At 48.2% G+C, this 25001-nt stretch overlaps 1 protein-coding gene across 2 annotated transcripts in view; it reads left to right on the top strand.

The window, feature by feature from the left end:
- Window positions 1-25001, top strand: part of LOC137432422 (protein phosphatase 3 catalytic subunit alpha) — a 235892-nt gene that overhangs the window by 89469 nt on the left and 121422 nt on the right. For both annotated transcript variants that reach the window (XM_078783189.1, XM_078783190.1), the window contains exon 2: window positions 1503-1703. In XM_078783189.1, the coding sequence (XP_078639315.1) occupies window positions 1503-1703 (201 nt within the window). The remainder of the gene's footprint in view (window positions 1-1502; window positions 1704-25001) is intronic.

Here is a 25001-nt window from a genome sequence, read left to right on the forward strand (position 1 = left end):
CCGGTGTTCTGACTACAGCGTTCTTGTATCCGATGGTAGCAGCATGATGGAGGTACAGAACCACCCTGGTATCAGTCTCTTCCTGGTTGCTGTAGATCGTGGGGAGTTCACGTACCTCGACCTGAAACACAAAAAGGCACCGCATTTCAATCACCAGTCACTGCCAGTTTCAGTATATCTCCGGGGGGTGCAGGGGGACCTAGTCTTTTTTTGATAATGGCAGCAGTAATTTGCATAAAAATGGTATGTGGGACATTTTTTCAGCTTGGGGCCATAGCTAGTCATTTTCTACACATTTTTTCCAATCTAGAAACACTGATTAGAAGTATATCTCCGGGGGGTGCAGGGGGACCTAGTCTTTTTTTGATAATGGCAGCAGTAATTTGCATAAAAATGGTATGTGGGACATTTTTTCAGCTTGGGGCCATAGCTAGTCATTTTCTACACATTTTTTCCAATCTAGAAACACTGATTAGAAGTATATCTCCGGGGGGTGCAGGGGGACCTAGTCTTCCTACTAGACTACATGGTATCCTCAAGGCATGGGGAACCCGTGTGTGAAGTTTCCGCTTGATCTGTCTCGCCGTTCTAGAGGAGTTGGTTTTTAAATGTTTATTCGACAAAAGAATCACAGCTGCCAAACCATGTGACTGATGCCAAAATGGATGGGGGTACATTTGTTCGTCATAGATAGGCGATCAAGTCTGTAAAGTTTTACCTCGATCTGTTTAGCCGTTTCGGAGAAGAAGGGTTTTAGTGGTTTTTAAGAGGTTTATGTTTGCGATCCAATATGGCTGCTGGACCACGTGACCGATGACAACATCAATTTAATTCTCCAATACGATTTTTGCGTAGGTGACGCTCAAGAAATATCATACTGATCGGATCAAGTGTGCTACTTGTCAAATTATGACATTTATAATGGAGGCACCAATGCCATCATCATTAACAAATGTTATTCCCCATTGGGATTACTTTACAATGAGCCATGTTTCAATTTTTTCCATAGAGCGGTTTCGGGGATATAGAGGTGCAAAGTTTTTCGGTTTTTCCAAGATAGCACTTGCACCATGTGACCTATGACATCATAATTATCATTAAAATTATACAGGAGGAGGCGGTGAATATTTTGTGTCAATCGGACCAACGGTTGCAGAGAAAGTGCATTTTAAAGGGAATAAACCCACAGAATCCCAGCGGAAGGAAAATAAGAATAATCTGAACAATAACAATAGGGTATCACAACCTGAAAGGCATGTGATACCCTAATAATGCAACCAAACAAAATTATACTAAATCAAGTGTATAGCAGAGGTGAAGTTAATTCATAAAGTCGACCAAAGTAGTATAGCCAGCCAATAGGCTAAGGTCCAGTAGTTTACAGCATGTTCTTGCTGTGGGCAGGGGTCTTCAAATGGGAGTCTGTTGTATGTGCAATATATCTGTCCTATGATTTTTAGTTTTTAATTTTATCAAAATTATTTGTTTGTGTGCGTGTGTAGCGGTTCCATTTCCTCCAAGCCACCGGCTGAGCATGAAAGAAGTATTTGATAGTGAAGGGAAGCCACGTGTTGACGTTTTGAAGAACCACCTCGTCAAAGAGGGGCGTGTTGACGAGGAGGTGTCCCTGCGCGTCATCAATGAAGGTGCCAACATTCTCCGTCGGGAAAAGACAATTATCGACATCGATGCTCCAGTTACAGGTAAGCAAATGAGTATTATCACCATTTGTAGTTTTTGCTTATTTTTCAAAGACCTGTAATTCTTGATGTTTAAATCACTTGTGATGAATTCATTCTGCTTTTATTAAGTATTTTTTGGGAAAAGAAGAGTTTTAAGTTTGTATTGAAATGAAGAATGTAGATGTGTTTATGGTCCCTGACTTCTTAATACTCATCTATCACTTGATGGTTCAAGTGCAATCCATCAAATTTGGAACTGCTTCTATGTTTTCATTTTTACTTTGAATTTACAAATAACAATGCCTACCTAAGGAGAGCTTTTGAATGACAGGTTGGGCATTTTACAATACTGATACTGGATCAGTAGGGACAGACAGACTAATGTGATATCTTACGGATGTCAAAATGTTTTTTTATTTTTTTTGTTTGTTTTTTTGTATACAAGATCAAGGCTCGTGTAAGAGCTAACATTGATTACAAAAAGACAAACTGACACATAAAACATGTGACAAAGGGAGCGGAAGACAAGATGGGGAGAGAGATGGGACCACATAAGTACAACATTTGAGAGTAGGAACATCGGAAGATCTGTGGGAGGGAGAGGGCTTGGGGGGGAGGAAGCATGGGAAGGGCGGGGGGTGGGTGGGAGGGGTGGGAGAGGTATAAGACACATGGACACTGCTAGGACTTCCAGGAAAGAAGTCGGTATTTCAAAAAAGTGGATCTGGGGTGAATTAACGTGGGTAGAAAAGATCAAGGTTTTGGATGGGGGGAGATAAGAGATAGTGGTGAACAGATGTTTTAAAGACCTGGAGGGAGGAGTGGGATTGAATAGAGTGAGGGAGTTTGTTCCAGAGGCGGTAGAAAAGAGGAGTGAAAGAGTGAAGGTGAATAGAGAGTCTTGATTTTGGCAGTTTAACCATAAGAGGGTTGCAGGCAGATCTTGTGCGACCTGCAGGAATATTTGGGGGACAGAACACAGACAGAGCTGGGGGAGCAAGGCTGGAGAGCAGTCGGTAGAAGACATAAAGACCACCAACCTGCCCAGGGTGAGTGAGTGAAAGGCCCTCGGAGTTAGCTTCATCGCGGGAGATTCCAATGAGTCTGAAAGTTTTGGTTTCAACAGCGTGAAGCCGAGCTAGGTGTGAGGCAGGAGCACTTCCATTGAGCTGTGGATGAAAGCCTTGTATATGGTGAGGAGCTCAGGTGTGCCAAGGAAGGACTTCGCATGACGGAGGATGCCCAGTCGGCGTCTGGCTTTGCAGGCCAGCTTGGAAATGTGGTTTTCCCATGAAAGATCATGGCAGATAGTGATACCCAAAAGCTTGAGTGACAGAACTTCTTGGAGAGGATTGTTGAGAAAGTTAAAAAGGATAAAGTCAAACATTTTTGTGGTTGTGGAAAACATTGCAAAGTCTGGAGGCACCACATATTTATATGGAAGATTATGAGCATGTGAGTGCTTGAGTGGGTGTGTAGTAAATGCAACAGCAGTGTGATGTGATGAGCTTGCATAACGTTTCTTCATAATCACCTCATCCTCAGGTCATCTCTCATCCATACTTTCCATCTTTTTCATCCTCATTAACCCTCCTTAAGCCCACCCTTCCTTTCCAGGTTGTTGTGTTTCCTCCCCTTTCCTTCAAACCTCTTGTTTTTATGTCTCCGCCGATGAAGTCGCTGGAAGCATTATGTTTTTGGGTTGTACATCCGGCTGTCCATCAGTCAGTGATAGGTTTTCGTTACCGCAATGACGTGAGAACAGGTGAAGGGGACGGATTCAAACTTGTTATAGGTTATAGGTATATATAATGATACAAAGATGAACTGATTTGATTTTGTGTTCAAGAAGTCCAAGGTCAGATGTCCCATTCGGTAAAGATTCTGTTACCGAGCTAACTTGTTAACCAGTCATTGGATATTCAGCAAACTTGGTATAATTATATATTATGATGCAAAGATGAACTGATTATATTTTGGTGTCAAGGTAAAAGGTCAAGGGTTGGCTAACCCCCGCTATAGCGGAGAAAATTCCCTTAAAACGATCATTCATTCATTTTCATGTAAAAGGTCAAGGGTCATGATAAATAAAAAATATGTGACCGGTCCAACTTGTGAACCAGTGATGGGTATGTTAGCTAACTTGGGATAAGTATATATATATGATGCAAAGATGAACTGATTGGATTTTGTCTTCAAGAGGTCAAAGGTCAGAGGTCATGTCAAGTAAAAATGTGATAACTTCAGAACAGCTGAAGGGATATAAGTCACACTTGGTACAAGTATGTATAATCATTATAATACTCTACTACAGTCTGTTTGTTTGTTTGTCCGTTCATGGGTGGGTCTTCCCCCATTGAAATATGGGCTACATTCATTCTGGGAGGTGCTTCAAAAATAAATCTCCACCATTTTTCTTGCCCCACATCCTCTGAGGCTCCATTGGCCTCTTATGTCCATTTGAAGACTGAATCAATGCGTCTTCTATCATAACAAGTTACCATTTGAAGAAACAAAGGTACATTTTGATTACAACTCATACAAAGGAAACAAGGCAATGCATGTGCCATTTGGAGCGATTGCAGCAGTGTTCTAGTATACACCACCCAAAGAAGATGCGTTTTTATAATGCAGAGGAAAGAAAATTCAAAGAAACTTTTGGTTTTCACATGAGTTTTCAAGACTGAATCATGTGCAAGTACAGGATGAATAAACAAACTGTATTTCACATGTGCATGGATATGTAATTCACATATCATTATCTAAATAAATAAATAAACACAGAGGGGAAATTGCTGAGATATTTTTTAGTTTTTATTTTAGAAGTTATATGCACGTACATAAATGTTTATTTGAAATATTTAAAATAAAAAATGTCCTTTTGTATGCTGTAACGAAAAAGAGTAATTTTGGTTTTTGCTGGACAGAAGGGTGTAATGTAATGCCCATATACACTACCCACAATATTTTTTCCCCATGGACTTTTAAATTTGAGCTGTATTCTTTATACAGTAGTCACAATAAAATATTTCATTGTTTAAACTTGGTCACAATAAAAAGTTGCAATTCTTTGGTACTCTGTACATGGGGAGAGGGGTGGAGCTTCGTTTATGTTTCGCCACTCACTCATGGTAACTTACGCGTCACGTTTGGAACTGCCATTTCCAAAATGAATAAAATAATAAGACCAGCAAGAGACCGCCAATGAACGTCGTGATCCTCTCCCCTGTGTGTGATGCTTTCCCCCACTCCCTTGTGTGATCCTCTCCCTTGTGCAATCCTCTCCCATGTGCGATCCTCTCCCCTGTGCGATCCTCTCCACTGTGCGATCCTCTCCACTGTGCGATCCTCTCCCCTGTGCGTTCCTCTCCCCTGTGCGTTCCTCTCCCCTGTGCGTTCCTCTCCCCTGTGCGTTCCTCTCCCCTGTGCGTTCCTCTCCCCTGTGCGTTCCTCTCCCCTGTGCGTTCCTCTCCCCTGTGCGTTCCTCTCCCCTGTGCGTTCCTCTCCCCTGTGCGTTCCTCTCCCCTGTGCGTTCCTCTCCCCTGTGCGTTCCTCTCCCCTGTGCGTTGCTCTCCCCTGTGCGTTCCTCTCCCCTGTGCGTTCCTCTCCCCTGTGCGTTCCTCTCCCCTGTGCGTTCCTCTCCCCTGTGCGTTCCTCTCCCCTGTGCGTTCCTCTCCCCTGTGCGTTCCTCTCCCCTGTGCGTTCCTCTCCCCTGTGCGTTCCTCTCCCCTGTGCGTTCCTCTCCCCTGTGCGTTCCTCTCCCCTGTGCGTTCCTCTCCCCTGTGCGTTCCTCTCCACTGTGCGTTCCTCTCCACTGTGCGTTCCTCTCCCCTGTGCGTTCCTCTCCCCTGTGCGTTCCTCTCCCCTGTGCGTTCCTCTCCCCTGTGCGTTCCTCTCCCCTGTGCGTTCCTCTCCCCTGTGCGTTCCTCTCCCCTGTGCGTTCCTCTCCCCTGTGCGTTCCTCTCCCCTGTGCGTTCCTCTCCCCTGTGCGTTCCTCTCCCCTGTGCGTTCCTCTCCCCTGTGCGTTCCTCTCCCCTGTGCGTTCCTCTCCCCTGTGCGTTCCTCTCCCCTGTGCGTTCCTCTCCCCTGTGCGTTCCTCTCCCCTGTGCGTTCCTCTCCCCTGTGCGTTCCTCTCCCCTGTGCGTTCCTCTCCCCTGTGCGTTCCTCTCCCCTGTGCGTTCCTCTCCCCTGTGCGTTCCTCTCCCCTGTGCGTTCCTCTCCCCTGTGCGTTCCTCTCCCCTGTGCGTTCCTCTCCCCTGTGCGTTCCTCTCCCCTGTGCGATCCTCTCCCCTGTGCGATCCTCTCCCCTGTGCGTTCTTCTTCCCTGTGCGTTCCTCTCCCCTGTGCGTTCCTCTCCCCTGTGCGTTCCTCTCCCCTGTGCGTTCCTCTCCCCTGTGCGTTCCTCTCCCCTGTGCGTTCCTCTCCCCTGTGCGTTCCTCTCCCCTGTGCGTTCCTCTCCCCTGTGCGTTCCTCTCCCCTGTGCGTTCCTCTCCCCTGTGCGTTCCTCTCCCCTGTGCGTTCCTCTCCCCTGTGCGTTCCTCTCCCCTGTGCGTTCCTCTCCCCTGTGCGTTCCTCTCCCCTGCTGTGCGTTCCTCTCCCCTGTGCGTTCCTCTCCCCTGTGCGTTCCTCTCCCCTGTGCGTTCCTCTCCCCTGTGCGTTCCTCTCCCCTGTGCGTTCCTCTCTCCCTGTGCGTTCCTCTCCCCTGTGCGTTCCTCTCCCCTGTGCGTTCCTCTCCCCTGTGCGTTCCTCTCCCCTGTGCGTTCCTCGCCCTGTGCGTCCTCTCCCCTGTGCGTTCCTCTCCCCTGTGCGTTCCTCTCCCCTGTGCGTCCTCGCCCTGTGCGTTCCTCTCCCCTGTGCGTTCCTCTCCCCTGTGCGTTCCTCTCCCCTGTGCGTTCCTCTCCCCTGTGCGTTCCTCTCCCCTGTGCGTTGCTCTCCCCTGTGCGTTCCTCTCCCCTGTGCGTTCCTCTCCCCTGTGCGTTTCCTCTCCCCTGTCGTCCTCTCCCTGTGCGTTCTCTCCCCTGTGCGTTCCTCTCCCCTGTGCGTTCTTCTCACCCTGTGCGTTCCCCTCCCCTGTGCGTTCCCTCCCCTGTGCGTTCCTCTCCCCTGTGCGTTCCTCTCCCCTGTGCGTTCTCTCCCCTGTGCGTTCCTCTCCCCTGTGCGTTCTCTCCCTGCGCGATCCTCTCCCTGCGCGATCCTCTCCCCTGCGCGTTCCTCTCCCCCTGCGCGATCCTCTCCCCTGCGCGATCCTCTCCCTGCGAGATGCTCTCCCCTGTGCGATGCTCTCCCCGGTGCGATGCTCTCCCCTGTGCGATGCTCTCTCCTGTGCGATGCTCTCTCCTGTGCGATGCTCTCTCCTGTGCGATGCTCTCTCCTGTGCGATGCTCTCTCCTGTGCGATGCTCTCTCCTGTGCGATGCTCTCTCCTGTGCGATCCTCTCTCCTGTGCGATGCTCTCTCCTGTGCGATTCTCTCTCCTGTGCGATGCTCTCTCCTGTGCGATGCTCTCTCCTGTGCGATGCTTTCTCCTGTGCGATGCTCTCTCCTGTGCGATGCTCTCTCCTGTGCGATTCTCTCTCCTGTGCGATTCTCTCTCCTGTGCGATGCTCTCTCCTGTGCGATTCTCTCTCCTGTGCGATGCTCTCTCCTGTGCGATGCTCTCTCCTGTGCGATGCTCTCTCCTGTGCGATGCTCTCTCCTGTGCGATGCTCTCTCCTGTGCGATGCTCTCTCCTGTGCGATGCTTTCTCCTGTGCGATGCTCTCTCCTGTGCGATGCTTTCTCCTGTGCGATGCTCTCTCCTGTGCGATGCTCTCTCCTGTGCGATGCTCTCTCCTGTGCGATGCTCTCTCCTGTGCGATGCTCTCTCCTGTGCGATGCTCTCTCCTGTGCGATGCTCTCTGCTGTGCGATCCTCTCTCCTGTGCAATCATCTCCCCTGTGCAATGTGTGTGTGATGTGGAGGGAGGAGAGGGGTGAAGATTTGAGCTCTTGAAGTCACATTTTATATTAGGTGTTATTATACATGACACAATGTATAATATACATTTTGTCCAATTTTGTCTAATTTTGTCTAAGTCCAATAAATAAATACGATACTTTGGTTGATTACAATGAATTATATTTCATGTAGAAATTAGAACGGCACTCAGTGGATTCCACCAGGTGAACAGTTTACGTTTTGTATCCCAGGTTAGTTCAGAAAATCACAATACAGAATCGCATTTCATCAAAATCATCCGTCCACAACTTTTGGAGATATGCAGCTATGTATCGTTTTTGGCCCCATCTCCCAATAGTGAAGAATCACTTAACAAATTCTAGTAGTCGGATCCGAATCCGGATCTTCACCCAAATCTAATCATTTCGTCATTGTCACATACACTACCTCTCTGCAAAATTTTGGCCGAATCCATCCGCAACTTTTTGAGATATCTTGTTCACAAACAAAGAGACAGACTGACATGGGTGAAAACATAACCTCCATCCACCTGTGGTGGTGGAGGTAATTAATGGTTTACATGTATGTACTATTAGTTAACTGTGATGTATTGATTCTAAATGTAAAAACAAAATACTTTCTACTGTATGGGAGCACTTTTCATATAATTTTGAGAAAACTTACCCTCTGAAACAGAAAGACCTATTGTTATTATTTGTTTGTGTTTGTTTTTTACCTTCGCAAAAGCGGAAGGTTATGTTTTGATCGCTGTGTATTTATTTGTATGTCTGTGTGTGTGTGTGTATGTTATTCGTATAACTCAAAAAGTATTCAACCGATTCGCATGAAATTTGGTGGGATGATAGGTTATTATCCGGGAACCATTTGATTAGATTTTGGAATCGATCGGGTCAAAGGTCAAGGTCAAGGTCATGAAAAGGTCAAAATCGTCTTTTTACCATAGCGCGGTCAATTTGTGTCCAATTTGTATGAAACTAATGCCAAAATGCTTTGCTACACAGATCTTGTAGTCTTTTATTTTGGCAACAAAAGTAGCTGCGGCGAAGGTATGCGCTCTACCGAGTGCCCGTTCTAGTTGTTTTTTGTTTTTGCTCTTGTAATTTACTTACTGAGGGATATTTTACCGTATTTTGGGGCTAATCACTCTTAAGCTCAAGTCTATGTACTTTTACACTGAACTGGTAACCTTGTTTAGTTTCATTTGTTTGAAACTACATGTTTAAAGTATAAAAATTTCTTCAAATCAGCAGTACCAGAAGATGTTTCCTTTTGATTGCTGATAGGTCAATACATTTTTTTTTTTTTTTTTTTTTTTAATGAGTGGAAGACAGGTCACAAACTTGATGTAATTCAATCGTTTGATTTCTGGATATACATGAATTATAATTAGGGCAAACGTTACTACTGGTTTGAGTATTATTTTCCTCAGTGTTTGAAGCTACAGTTTAACCAATGCATGTACATTGTGTATTTCTGCAATTAGCAGCGAGAGAAGCTATGTTACTCGCATTCTCAGTGATACATAGTTTTATTCCTTTTGTCTTTTTTTTTTGTGGTAATGCTTGTACATGTGTTGTACTGCCTTTAAATTTCGTTACCGTTATAAATTTTAAGTTTGTCATCTTACAAAATCAAGTTTGATTTCATGTGGGTCGGATAGGTTTATACAAAATAGAGCTACAGTGCCTGATACAAGTCAGCAAGTAGTGGAGTTTATACTTTGTACCATGATCTAATGCAGTTACTTTGTTAAATTGTATTTTTTCAATGCTCTATTGCCTCCTGATAGATCAGATAATTACACAAGTAAATATTCCTTGCAGGCATACTGCACATGATCATCCCTCTGATCATCATGTACACTTGTAAATAAACTTCTAAACTAAACTTTCTAAACTTCAGAGCATTTCTAACTTGTCGAAGCCAAAGTTAGAGCACATCGATATTCTGAAAAACAGTGAAATTTCACATGTGGTAGTAGTGTAGCAGCATAGCAAACCTGTTGTGCATTTTGTGATACAAGCACCAAATTTGGCACAAATGTACATTAATATGTTGCGAACATTGTGTGGTCAGCAATGAAGACGAGAGTCTGAATTACATGTATGCAAAAGACCTTGTGAACCAGTGAAGCAAATACACGGGTAAGCATGAATTAAATCTAGGGCATGATATAATTTCCATGATGTTTACCTCTACACTCAATGGTGGAAGGAGGTAATGTTTTGATCCCAGCTTGTCTGTATGTCTGTTAGTCCACAAAATTCCAGACAAAGCTTGTAGTAGTGGTAGTTGTAGTGGTAGTGGTGATAACAGAAATTGTTATATAGAACTGAACTTATATTATTATTATATGCAGAAAATAACTTCATTTCTATATGCCCTGCAGTGGACAGGTTAATTGGTTTATGCACTGAAGGGGTCACCCTGGTGTGCACTGCTGTGTTCTGCCTCACTGAGTTGTTCAGGTATGATGTACTCAGCACAAGCTTCCGGTCGGCCCGGAGGTGGGGGTGCGGGGCCTGTCACGGAACGTCAAAACAAACGGCCTGCCGGGGCCGCCCAAAAGTCGGGCGTGAGGGGCGCGTCCACTAATGGAACGCCTCTCGCTTCCCAGATCGATGGCCACGTGGTCAGGAGAACCTCGTCCCTTCCGGTCACACTTTGCCTATCGGCCGGCCTCGAAGACCGAAATTGTGACGGTGTCACCCGAAAAATTTGAAATTACGAAATTTGAAAAAATTTGAAAAAAAAAATTACGGAATTTCAAGTGGCCCAATATCTGAAAATGTTCGCAACATATTAATGTACATTTGTGCCAAATTTGGTGCTTGTTTCACAAAATGCACAATTCTTTTGAATATTTGGGCTAAGCCGCCCCACTATAGGGGAGAAAACCCTTCAATTAGTAAATTATATTTTTCGTATAATCATATTTCAAGACGGTATAATGCTGGGAAAAATCTCCACTACATGTATGTTGTATGTAATGAATTAAACATTAACTTAAATAGAGCAGATTACCCCAGTACGTCAGTGATCACGTCTACAGGAACACCACTCGATTGGCTTTTAAATATAAAAATTGGACTAGGAAAAAAATTGTGGGTGATTAGTGTTCTATTTTCTCACTGCTTAAACCGAAATCATGACTAACAAAGCATCCCTCTGATAGGATGTAAAGCAATTTGTCTTCTTGGATCAGAGATAATTTACTTGCTATAATATATTTGAGGTTTCATACTCAGTTTGTACTTCATTTGAACAGTAATTCCTTAAAAACAGTCATTCCTAATTGTACATGTCCTCTATGGGACACAAACAACATACAACAACATGCACTTTAAGACCATTTTCCCTGCTAGAGCGGGGGTTAGCCTTGCGGTGTCCCCATGACAATCTTCTCCATTTTGCCCTATTTTCTGCATCTCTCCTTGTTAACCCCCTTGCCCGCATTTCTTCTTCCACCATATTTAGCCAAGTCTTTCTCGGTCTTCCCCGTCCTCTACTTCCTTCTACATTCATTTCCATCTCTCTTCTCAACCAGTCACTTTCATCCTTCCTCAACACATGACCAAACCATCTCAAACTGTTTCTCTTCACAGCATCCATCACATGCTATATTCCCATCATCTTTCGCAAATCATCATTTGTCTTCCTCTCTCTCAACGATACTCCGCACATCCACCGAGCCATTCGCATTTCCACCCTTTCCAGCCTTCGTTGCTGCTCTACGTTCATGACCCATGTCTCGCTCCCATAAATCATAACACTTCTCACACATGCAGCATACACCTTTCCCTTCAGCTTCAACGACACTCCCCTCCTCATCAGCACGCCACTCAGTTCCCAAAACAAGACACAAGGACACAAGAGGTCAACAAACAAAAATTATGAAATTTAAAATTATGAATATTAATTAATGTGCAAGTTTTATCCTTGACGACTTTGTGTGCTTATTCACTTTATTTTTCTTCACCTGGCATCCAAATTTCATGTAGTTACCAGTTGGTGGTTGCAAATTTCTGGAAATAGAGCTCTTAGTGCTTATTGTATTGCAGTCTAATTATCGTTTTTTCTGTTTCGGTCATAACTTGTGAACCACTGAAGGGATTTCGACCAAACTTGTCACATGTATGGACAATAATACAAAGATGAACTGATTCGGCTTTAGGTTCAACAGGTTAAAGATGAAATGTCATGTGCCCTTTAAAAAAATTGCACACCATAACTTGAGTTGCAAGCATCTGATGTTCTTATTCAAATTGTCTCTATTTTCTGTCTTACACTCTATCTCTCTCTCGTGCTCTTTCTTGCTCTCTTTCCCTCTCTCTCTCCCGTCTCCCTCTCTCTCTCTCCACACCTCTCGCTCTCTCTCTATCCCTCTCTCTCTCTCTCTCCCTCTCTCTCTCTCCCCCTCTCTCTCGCGCTCTCTCTCGTGGCCTCTAGTTTTTCTCTGACCTTTTATTTCCATCAACAAAAGTGGATTGGCATCTAAAGCTCCTGGAGGCATATCCATCAGCACATTCCTGGAAAATTATATTTGTTTGTTTTTTCAGCCCTATTCGTGCTGCATTTGCTTGTTCCCTTTGTATCCTTCTCCCCTTACCTTTGCCCACATTCCTCCCCTTGCCCATTCTTCATCCAATTGTCCCTCTGTTGTGCCCTTCTACCCTCTGTGTCGGTATTTCCCACTTTGCACTGTGTTCTTTAAAAAAAAAAAATCTTTTTTGTGTTCTAGCTCTTTCACAAGCCTCAACATGAGAGGCAAATTTCTCTATTAAAATTAATGAAGCCTTGTTAGAATATGTGAACCAACTACATTTTGAATGCAGCTTGACATGAAGGTTAATTAACTCATACAGGTCTATCAATCAATGTTTGATTCATGCATGGAGTGCCACATCACTGCGTGTTGCACCTGTATTGAAAGTGTTATCCTGTCATGTCAGTCTTGCCTTTAGAATGAATGAATGAATGATCGTTTTAAGGCCATTTTCCCCGCGAGAGCGGGGGTTAGCCTTGTGGGCCCCATGACAATCATGGTTCCCTGTTTGAGGCAATGTTTTTATGGCCGGATGCCCTTCCTGACGCCAACCCTTGGTCACGCTCTTCGATGCGCAGGGATACGGTGTACCTATTTCAGTCTTACCTTTAGGACTGCGACAATTATGTGATTATCACATCAGAATGATCTTGACATATGTTTTGTGTAGGTGTGTCCCACATCACTCAGAGCCTCCACTGGAATTTTATTTTTTGAAGTGGAGTCAAAACAGCTTAGATGAGCACGTATTGAGCCAGGAAAAGTATTGGTCTGCAGGAATGTTTCTTGCCTGGTATCTCTTGCTAATTCGTAGGATGACCTTTTCCTGGTTCTTGGAGGGTCCTCAATTCAGTCTGGATGGAAATTTTGACTGTGAACTACTTGACCACAACAATCATCACCCGTGATCTACCAAAGTTTATTCATAGCATTTTTAAAAAGTCAGAGTCTTAGCGATTTTACAGGCAGAGGGGTTGGGGGGGGGGGGGTCAAACTGGGTCCTGGTTTGACCCCCCAAAATGTTTGACCCCCCCCCAAATGTTTGACCCCCCCCAATATTTGCTTTCTTCTCTGAAACTACACACATTATTTCGATGAAACCTGACTCACCGTGATGTTAAAACTTATCAAGTCCTATTTTCACCAAACTTTGCAGAACTTCTGAGGATCAGGGCCTAGTTGCATAAACCATCCTTAAGGACAGATTTACTGAAGTATTTCCTTAACTTTTCCCTCAAGGGATCTCATATCTTCCCTCATCCATAACCTAGATTTCCCCCCCCCCCCACTTCTCTCCCTTGCACAGACCGATGTCCCTATTCTTTGCTGTTGTTTGTTGTGCTTGGTGCTTGTGTTTGTGTGCTTCTCTCTCTCTCCTCCCCCCCCCCCCCCCCTTGTCTCCCACTACCTTTATGATATGTTTTATGTGCCAGTTTATGTTCTTTGTGTTTAATGTGTTAGCTCCTACACGAGCCTCGATCTTGTATCCAAAATAAACTAGATGGTATTCATAGAATACTTACCCTGCGCAGTCAACTTGGTGTAAGCCAACTCTTCTATTTTTGAATGTTTCTTTTTTTTTGATCCAATATGGCTGCCAGACCATTTGAGCGATGACATCATAAATTTATATTCTCTAAATAATTGTCGCATAGATCACGCTCAATAAATTTCAAACTGATCAGACTAATCGTTGTCCCTGCAGAATTATGATGTCATAATTATGGCACCAATGACGTCATCGTTAACACCACCTATCCCCCATATATGGAGTTCTTTATAATGAGCCCACGTTTCAATTTTTAAAATGCTGACACGGCACACACTTTACTTTACTGAAATGCAGACACAAATGTTATATTTTCGTCAAAAATCGTTGGAATTTCGCCAAATCTGTTTTGGTCATGTGTTAATATACCTCAGCGATCGACAAATCTGAAATCAAAATTTTATTTGAGGTCAAAATGACCCCGTGAGGTCGCTCCGTACTTTGCCTGCTCATCATTTGAAGTGTGATAATTAATTCCATGCCCACTCTAGAAGACTTCTTCTTCATGCAATAACAACTTCTAGCTTCCAGACCGTACATCCAATCATCTGGAAATTTTGCACACATGTTACACTTCATTACCTTTACTATAATATAAAGTTTCACGTCGATTAATGAAGCGGTTCAAGAGTTATAATTTTTTTTCTTTCGTTTAATTAATTTTATCTGCCAAACCACGTGGCCTATCGCAAATTCCAAAAGGTGATTTTAGTTGACTGATATGCTGAACACATCTGTGAAGTTTCCCCTCGATAGGATCACAAATGAGGGAGGAGCTTGGTTTTAAAAGTTTGTGCTTAAAAACGTCATAACTCCGAAACCATATGACGCATGACGTCATTCTCGCTGACTTTTTTCTTCGTCATGGGTATGCGATTCTGCCTGCAAAGTTTGGCCTCGATCTGTTCAGTCATTTCGGAGAAAATGGGATTTTAGTGGTTTTCACTCAAAACAATATGGCGTCTGAACCACGTCACCTATGACGTCATTGTAATTTTATTTCTGCATCAATTTATACCGAGACGATGCTCAACAAATTTCATCCTGATCGGATAAAGTTTTTTACTTGTCAAATTATGACATCATAACGGCGGCACCTATGACGTCTTCATTCACATATGTTATTCCGCATGGAGAGTTCTTTGCAATGAGACCTGTCTCAATTATTTCTGTGCAGCGGTTTTTGAGATATAGAGGTGCAAAGTTTTTTGTTTTTTCTAAGATGGTGCCCGTACCACGTAACCTGTGATGTCATAATATTCACTAAAATATTCTACAGGAGGAGGCCCTCGGGTGAAAATTTCATGTCAATTGGACCAACGGCTGCCGAGAAAATGAATTTTTAAAACGCAGACACACGTACATACATACGACGTGCTATTTTCCTGGTTATAGTATAGCAACGCCTGGTATAGCAACGGCTCCTAAAGACATATGTTCGTACGACGTACGGACGGACCCGAATGCTTAACCCTGCCCTTCACTTCGCGAGTGCAGGGTAATAAAAAGGGACATCCTTAGTTAGAGGATGGGTGCATATACAAATATCCTTCAGGTTTTCCTTAAATTTAAGGGAGCTCAACCCCTCCTCCCCCCCCCCCCCCCAACCCCCCATCCCCCTTTCCCCTATCATCGGCTCTTCTCCACCAATTAGAAGCAATCTTTCATAAGTCACCTGGGTATTATACATTGTAAGAAAGGTCATGACTCGTTGTTTGGGATGGCGTCAGTTTAAACTCGTTTGTAAACACGTATCGACCACGATCGTGGCTCATTGCGCTTTATGGGTTAAGTGAAAGATTTACCTTGAGGTATATTTTTTCCCCCTCCGCGAAGGATTTCCCTAATGTGAAGGAAATCTTTCAGAGCCGTTGCAATGCCAGGCAACCATTCAGGTTGGACATGGGAAGAGATGTCCGAAAGCAAGAACACATAATGAACACGTAATTTTAAATGACGTGTAGCGGCTACCGCTGGGTTTTCACAATCGCCTTGCACCTATCAAGGACGCGGAGCGATCACCATGCCGGGCTCGTCCAGGACGCCCGGGCAGGCCCGCGCTCAACTTGCCAGGCCTCGGTCGGGACGCCCAGGCATGCCCGGGCATGCCCGGGCAGGCTCGCCCTCAACTTGCCAGGACGCTCGGCCACGCCCCCTCTCGCCTTTCCTGGGCAAACGCTCCGGGATAATGTGTGTGTATATATATTGCTGCCCGATAAATGGGCTTTTAGAGAGTACCTGAGTGTTTTGTTTGAATAAAGCAACTCGGACGAATTCCAGCTTTTTGTCGCGTCCATTCTTCCGATCGACATGGGAGCCCGAGCTCCTTCATTGGTGACCTACCGACATGGACACGGCAGTCGCCCTTAAACTGCCTACCTTCTGGGAGGCTCACGCGGCGGTTTGGTTCGCACAGGCGGACTCCCTGTTCGCCCTGCGAGGCATCACGGCCGATGACACCCGCTTCCACCATGTGGTAGCAGCGCTCGGTTCAGCCACCGCGGCCCGCGCCCTGAGCCTCCTCGAGAGCCCGCCAGCCGCTGACAAATACGGCGCGATTAAAAAGCTCCTCCTCGACGCTTTCGCCCTCCCATCGGCGGAACGCGCATGGCGCCTGCTCGACCTGCCCGAGCTCGGCGACATGCGCCCTTCCGAGCGAATGGACTACATGCTTTCGCTGCTCGGCGAGCACTCTCCGGCATTCCTGTTCCGGGAGCTGTTCCTCCATCAGCTGCCTAGCCCGATACGCCTCGCCCTGGCAATCACGACGATCACGGATCCCCGTGCCCTTGCCAGGGAAGCCGAAAAGATCTCCGCCGCAGGCCAGCGCATCGCAGCAGCGACCTGGGGCCCACCGCCGTCCGACGCAACACCCATGGCGCCCGAGCACCCGGCACGGTCGACGACCGAACTGCCGACGCAATTGGCGGCCGCTACACCGAGCCGACCACCTCCAGCACGACGACCGGGGCCTCCACCTGACCAAGCGTGGTGTTACTATCATGCCAGGTTTGGACAGAAGGCCCGGACATGCCGACCCCTGTGCACCTTCGGCAGGCCGGGAAACGGCCGGGCCGGCGTTCATTACCAGCCATGAGCGCCGGCCACACGGGCAACTTACTGTTCATCACGGATAAAGCGTCCGGACGGCGCTTCCTGTGCGACACCGGCGCCCAACTGAGCGTCATACCCACCTCTGACCAGGACAGGCAGTCTGCGGTTTGCGGCCCCTCCTTGGTTGCGGCCAACGGATCGGCCATCCGCACCTTCGGCCCGCGCAACGTCACCCTCCGCTTCGGCGGCCAACGCTTTACTTGGACGTTTGTAACCGCAAACGTGCCCATGGCTCTGCTAGGCGCCGACTTCCTCTGCGCACACGGACTGCTGGTGGACGTCCAACGGCGTCGTTTAATCAACGCCGAAACCTTCAGCTCCCTGGTATGCACATTGAGCAGCTCCGCGCCGACCGAGCTGGCATGCGCCCTCCCGGCGGCGAACGAGTTTGCTCGCCTGCTCACGGAGTTCCCGGCCCTCACGCGGCCGACGTTTTCGGCCGTCGCAGTACGGCATGGGATCGAGCACCACATACCAACCACGGGCCCGCCGGTCTACGCCAGAGCCCGCCGCCTCGACCCAGCCAAGCTCGCCGTGGCCAAAGCCGAGTTCGACGCTTTAGAACACCTCGGCATCGTGCGGCGCTCCGATAGCGCGTGGGCTTCGCCACTACACATCGTCCCAAAGCCAGGGGGCGGCTGGCGCCCATGTGGCGACTACCGCCGCCTTAACGACGCTACCACCCCCGACAGGTATCCGATCCCGCACATCCAAGACTTCTCCGCCCGTCTGGCGGGATGGGTCATTTTTTCGAAAATTGATCTCATATGGGGATATCACCAGGTACCTGTCAGGGCGGCCGACGTCCCTAAAACGGCAGTCATCACGCCGTTCGGCTTATTCGAATTCTTACGGATGCCGTTTGGTCTCAAGAACGCGGCTCAGGCGTTCCAGCGCTTGATGGACGGCATGCTGCGTGACCTGCCGTTCCTTTTCGTTTACCTGGACAACATCCTCGTCGCCAGCACGTCCCGGGCCGAGCACCTCCTCCACCTCCGAACACTGTTCGGGCGCCTCAGTGAGCACGGCCTCATCGTCAACCCGGCCAAATGCCACTTCGGCACGACGGCCGTTGATTTTTTGGGCCACCACATCACCAAGAATGGGGCCGTGCCGCTGCCAACCAAGGTCGAGGCCATCACCACGTTCCCGCGTCCCCGCACCATAAAGGCCCTGCAGGAATTCCTGGGAATGGTGAATTTTTATCACCGCTACATGCCCCGCGCTGCTCAATTCATGCGGCCGCTCTACGAAGCCCTCCGGGGAAAGCCGGCCAAGCACGACATCGCCTCGTCCGCAGCAATGGACGCGGCCTTCCAAAGCTCAAAGCGGGCCCTCGCCGACGCAACACTGCTCGCTCACCCGGTGCTCAACGCTCCCATCGCCCTCACCACGGATGCCTCCGACTACGCGGTGGGCGCCGTACATGAGCAATGGGTGAACGGGGTTTGGCAGCCACTCGCTTTTTTCAGCCGGCAGCTCCGGCCGAACGAGCTCAAATACAGCACGTTTGACCGTGAGCTCCTCGGTCTACACCTGGCCGTCCGCCATTTCCGCCACCTCCTGGAGGGCCGACCTTTCACGGCGTTCGTCGACCACAAGCCGTTGGTTTACGCAATGGCCAAGGTCACGGAGCAGTGGTCGGCCCGCCAACAGCGCCACCTCTCCGCCGTGTCGGAGCTTACCACGGACATCCGGCACGTCGCCGGCAAAAACAACGCCGTGGCCGACTGTCTTTCCCGGGCCAGCGCGAACGCGGTCCACCTGGGCGTGGACTTCGCGCTTATGGCGGCGGACCAAACCACCGACACCACGGTGCAAGCCCTCCGGGCGGCGGACACGGGCCTCCGCCTGGCCGACATCCCCTTCGCGGACACTGTCCTGCTCTGCGACGTCTCCCAAGGCCAGCCTCGCCCCATCGTGCCCGTCACCTGGCAACGCCGCATCTTCGCCTCCCTCCACGGCCTTTCCCACCCGGGCCGGAAAGCTTCCCAGAAGCTGGTGTCGGCGGGATTCGTCTGGCACGGCCTTCGTCGGGACGTCCGCGATTGGACCAGCACCTGCACAGCCTGCCAATGGGCCAAGGTCCACCGACACACCCAGGCCCCGCTGGCACCTTTCACCATGCCCGAACGATGTTTCGACCACGTCAACGTGGATCTGGTGGGCCCCCTCCCCCCGTCACGGGGGTTCACACACCTGCTCACCATGGTGGACAGGACCACCAGGTGGCCGGAGGCCGTTCCCCTCGTCTCCACCACCACCGCCGACGTGGCGCAGGCTTTCATCGCCACCTGGGTCGCCCGCTTCGGCGCACCGGCGGACATCTCGTCAGATCACGGACCACAGTTCACCTCCGAGCTGTGGGGCGCGGTCGCCCGCAACCTGGGGGTCAAGCTCCACCGTACTACGGCCTACCACCCCCAAGCAAACGGGTTGTGCGAGCGATTCCACCGCTCCATGAAGGCCGTGCTCATGGCCGGCCTTCAAGACGGCGGTTGGGCCGACCGGCTGCCGTGGGTCCTTTTGGGCCTCCGCACGGCCCCCAAGGAGGACCTCCAGGCATACACCGCCGAGCCTGTCTACGGCCAGGCGCTACGCGTCCCGGGCGAATTCGTGCCCGACGCTACCAGTCCCTGGTCCGCAGCTCACCAGCGCTCGGACCTCCAGGAGGCCGCCCGACGGTTTGCCCCCGTGCCAACATCCCACCACGGTGACCCCCAGTCCTACGTCCCCCCAGCACTTCGCACAGCGGAGTATGTTTTTGTGCGTCACGACGCACATCGGGGGCCACTCCGGCCGCCGTACGACGGGCCCTTCCGGGTCCTGCGACGGGACGACAAGTCGTTCGTCATCGACATCGGCGGCAGGTCGGACCGGATTGCGGTGGACCGCCTCAAGCCGGCGCACGTGGACGTCGACCAACCACCACGGTGGCCCTTCCGCCGCGGCGAGGCCGCCCCCCGTCCACGGTGCCCCCCACTCTACCGCCCACCACCACACCGGACCCCCCCCCCCCTACGACCCGCCAGGGGTCGCTTCGGCCGGGTCATCAGGACCCCCCTCAAATTGACCCTGCCAGTGCAAGTCGATTCTGGGGGGACGTGTGTAGCGGCTACCGCTGGGTTTTCACAATCGCCTTGCATCTATCAAGGACGCGGAGCGATCACCATGCCGGGCTCGTCCAGGACGCCCGGGCAGGCCCGCGCTCAACTTGCCAGGCCTCGGTCGGGACGCCCGGGCAGGCTCGCCCTCAACTTGCCAGGCCGCAGCCAGGACGCTCGGCCACGCCCCCTCTCGCCTTTCCTGGGCAAACGCTCCGGGATAATGTGTGTATATATATTGCTGCCCGATAAACGGGCTTTTAGAGAGTACCTGAGTGTTTTGTTTGAATAAAGCAACTCGGACGAATTCCAGCTTTTTGTCGCGTCCATTATTCCGATCGACATGGGAGGCCGAGCTCCTTCAGACGCATGTTATATTGCTACATACGCTTTTTATATGTTGCATGGAGAACACGTGCTTGCGGATGAAGGAGGAATAAAATGGTTCTTGTGTAAAATTCATTTGATTCTCATTGAGCATTTTATTGCAATATGTGTTAATGTGTGCAGTAAATGTTTGGAAACTTTTCAATAATGGTGAAAGTGTGGAATTGTAAAAGTGAAATACAAGTGCGAAACTACAAGCAAAACATTCTGGATGTCATGAAAGAGTGTAAATTGCAGAAGTATTGTTATATCAGTCTGTCATCGCGCTGTGACAATCGTCCTCTTCGTGACCAATTTCCACGAATAGCAGCATTTGGAAACTTAAAGGTTCGTGTATAAGTACCCTTAACTTAAAGGAAGGACTTCACTCTGGACATGTTGCTTCTGCTGTCTCAACAATGAATGGAGGTTCTCAACGCCAAACAGGAAATCAGAGCCGTCCCCCTTGACATAGCTCGTGGCTTCGGTACGTTCTGGCACCCCGCCCTGTTCTCCAAACTCCCCTCTTATGGTATCCATGGGAACCTCCACGCATGGCTTCTAGACTTCCTTTCCGGTCGCAGTCAACATGTGGCCCTGAATGGGTTTCTCTCATCTCCCCTTCCTATTCAGGCTGGAGTTCCCCAAGGCAGTGTTCTGGGCCCTGTGCTTTTTCTGGTCCTCATCAATGATCTTTCCGACTCTGGAAAATCTTCTCTGTCTCTTTGCTGATGACTCCACACTCTGCCGTTCCATTGCTCATCCCTCAGATCGGCAGTCTGCAGCCTCCTCACTCTCCGCAGACCTCTCAAAATCACAACTGGTCAAACAAGTTTAACATGTCTTTCAATCCTGACAAATCTCACGCTCTCACTTTGTCACTCTGAAAAGACCGTCTGAACAACCCTCCCATCTACTTTCTCAACAATACTCTCAAAGAAGTTCTGTCACTCAAGCTCTTGGGTCTCACTATCAGCCATGATCTTTCCTGGGAATACCACATTTCCAAGATGGCCTCCAAAGCCAGTCGTCGACTGGGCATCCTCCGTCGTGCGAAGTCCTTCCTTGGCACCTCTGAACTCCTCACCACATGCAAAGCTTTCATGCGTGGCTTGATAGAGTAGTGCTCTCCCTTATGGGCTGGTGCTCCTGCCTCACAACTAGCTCAGCTTCACGTGGTTGAAACCAAAGCATTCAGAATCATTTTGAATCTCATGCGATGAAGCTGATTCTGAGGGCCTTTCTCTCTCTCACTGTCGGCAGGTAGGTGGTCTTTCTTTCTTCTACCGACTCCTCTCCGGCCTTGCTCCCTCTGCTCTGTCTGTGCTCTATCCCCCAAATATTCCTGCAGGACACACAATCTCTGCCAGAAACCCTCTTCTGGTGAAACTGCCAAAATCAAGGCTCTCTGCTCACCTTCACTCTTTCATTCCTCTTTTCTCCCACTCTCATCCACAACTCACACCCACACTCTCTTCAATCCCACTCCTCCCTCCAGGTCTTCAAAACATCTGTTCACCACCATCTCTTATCTTCCCCCATCCAAAACCTTGATCTTTTCTACCCCCGTTAAAACACCTCAAATCCGCCGCTTTGAATCCCCAGCTTCTTTCCTGGGGTTCCTAGAAGTGTTAATTTGCTTTGTACCGTGTACCCCTCCCTCCTACCCCAGCCCTCCCCCTTCCACAGATCTATGTGCAGCCCTGTTCTCTTCTGTTGTTGTGCCTGTGTGCTTCCCTCTCTCCTCCTCTTGTCTCCCGCTCCCTTCATTGCATGTTCTGTGTGTCTGCATGTTTTCATGTTCAATGTATTAGCTCTTTCACGAGCCTCATTTCTGTATACAAAAACAAACAAACAAAAAAATAACAACATACAGTGAAACCTTGACTTACGAGTTTAATTCGTTCTGTGACCGAACTCGTAACTCAATTTGCTCGTTTCTCAAATTAAATTTCCCCATTAAAATGAATTGAAATGCTATTAATCCGTTCCAGCCCCCCAAAAACCACACCAATTTTTTTTGAAATATATATATATAAATATCTCACGCTTTATATTTCACCTGTATGCAGCATACAAGTTGGCAGGATGGCATGGACTAGAGGTACGCACACTTGACTCTAAACTGTCCAGCCTGGGTTTGAATCCCGACCCAGCTATAACCTGTCATGTTGGTGTTTCACAGGCAGGGTGATTCATCAATGTGTGTACCGCTAAACTGGGCGCCCCGTTTGCGTCCCATTAGTTGTTGGATGTTAAGGATCTCACCGTGTCTTCCACAAAGAGAAGGCGAGCTATCGCCGGCTCTCTGAACAAGTTGTGGCCTGGCATGCTCTTCTCCTCTGCCGTTATATACGTCCTCCTCGGCATCTTTTTCTAGAAGAGCCCTGTCTCGTCACAGTTGAATATTTGCTGGGGGATGTATCCTTTGGCTTCTATCAGTTCGGCAAAAGTTATAATAAAATCTTCAGCTGCCTTCACATCCGAGCTTGCTGCCTCACCATGCCTGACGACGGAGTGAATGCCGGTCCTCTTCTTAAAATTATCAAACCATCCCCGACTGGCTTTGAATGACTCTTCCGATGCCTCGTCCGTTGATGTTCCCGCCGTCTGCTGCACCAAATCCCCGTAAATGTCTCATGCCTTCTCACAGATGATGCTCTCGGTCACGGTATCTCCTGCGAGCTGCTTCTCCGTCAACCACACAAACAACAACTTCTCCATCTCTTCATGGACAGAGGTCCGGAGCTTTGAAATAATCTTAACGCCCTTGGCTGGCGTTATAGCCTTTATCGACTCCTTCTGCTTCAAAATCGTACATATCGTAGAAGTACTACGATCGTACTGCCTTGCCAAGTCGACAACACGCACACCTCGCTCAGCTCGTAACTCAGATCTCGGCTCGCATCACAAAGCAAAAAATCGACCGAGCGACGGCTCGTATCTCGGAAAACTTGTAAGTTGGTGCACTCGTAAGTCAAGGTTTCACTGTATAACAAGCTTCATTTTAAATTTCGTGTTCATTACGTGTTTGGACCTTCAGAAGCCTCTTCCTATCTCCAATCTGATTGGTTGCCTAGTATAGCAACGGCTCCTAAAGACTTCCTTAACTTCAAGGAAATCCTTATCCTTAAGAGTTGTTTATGCAACAGCACTTGAGGAAATCCTTCGCTAAGGAATTACAGCATACCTTAAGCGAAGTCTTTCCTTAAGGTTAAGGCAGTTTATGCAACCGCCTCCTGATGCCTTGCACACCCCCATCAAAAAATTGCATATTAAGTTGGGCCATTTGAAGATCAAAGGTCATTACTATTCTGGGATCACGACTTTTGACTTCTCAACAATTATTCATCCGATTTAGATGTAACTTGGTAAGAATCATCTCTGCATGGTTCTTTCACAAGTTTGTTCAAACCATTGGCTAATGTACTTATTTTGTGGGTCATCCATGCCTACCAGTGGTTCCCTGGTTTTAATTAGAAACAAATGAATTCGGTATCAGACTCACAAAGCCTCATTTGTTTGACATTACAGAGTTGTTCTGATTTTGATGGTGCACATTCATCGTACTTGCGCAGGTTTACCTTTCCTTGGTTGGCATTAAATAACAAATTATTTCCCTTCTGCAACCACCTCTTGTTTGGCTGTGTGCTGCACCATCTTCCTAACAGGGATGACTCCTTTTACATCTCCCTCTCTGCCAATATGGACCTTCTTCCAACCACCCATCCCAAGTCTCCCTTCCTCATGTGCGTGATTTCAACTCTTACCATGCTAATTGCCTGTGTGTTGGTACCTCTTCAACCAGCCATGACTGGGATGGGTGGTTGACATGCATGACATGCAGCAAAGGACTTGTGTGACTCCAGTGGCCTCACCCAATCAGTGAACCTTCCGACCCATATTTCTCCCAGGATCACGACCTTCCTTCTGGACTTGGGAATTACGAATTTTCCTACTAATATCTCCTGTTACTCTTCTGTTCCAATAGGTTCATCTGATCATGTTTCTGGGAGATTCAACATCACTCTGGCTGTTGTCAGAGAGCTGCATCAGTGCGGCAGAGTCTGGCAGTTAAGCTGACTGTCAGGGACTACAACCTGCCCTCATGTCAAGACTGGTCCTTTATTCCACCTCTCTTGATGTTGATACTCCATGGTGCCTTCCACACAAGCTTACTTCTGCTTTGTACCAGTTTATACCATCTTGTCTGCTTCCTGAGGTGAGGCATATTGCCTTCAAACAACTTGCCTCCTCTCTCCCTGTAAGGCAAATCTGACGAAAGGAAAGTTGATCTCATTCTACTTATCCAGAAACAAGTTGTTTGTCCACTCTCAGGAAAGCCAGAAAAAAGCATTTGTCCAACGGCAAGGCTGAATTTTCAAACCTGTCTCCTCCATTAAAGACCTAGTGGTGCCTTGTTGAGTCTGTTATCCGGTGTATGCTCCCCCTCCATCCCTTCCCTCACTTAAAATGGCACCACAGCTGACTCTGCTCCTAAGCAGGTCGTTTGCCTCAATTCTGTTCGCTTCCAAATCTTATGTACCCAACCCCTTCCCCTAGCCATACCCTACACTCTCATGCACAACTGCTCCTGGATACTGTCATTCTCACCCGAGAAGGTGGAAAGATTTCTGTTAAACCTCGACTCCAATTCTGCAGAAGGCCCAGACGATATCTGCGC

The sequence above is a fragment of the Myxine glutinosa genome, chromosome 8, assembly GCF_964187855.1.
Source record: "Myxine glutinosa chromosome 8, kmMyxGlut1.1, whole genome shotgun sequence".
In the NCBI taxonomy this organism is placed as follows: Eukaryota; Metazoa; Chordata; class Myxini; order Myxiniformes; family Myxinidae; genus Myxine; species Myxine glutinosa.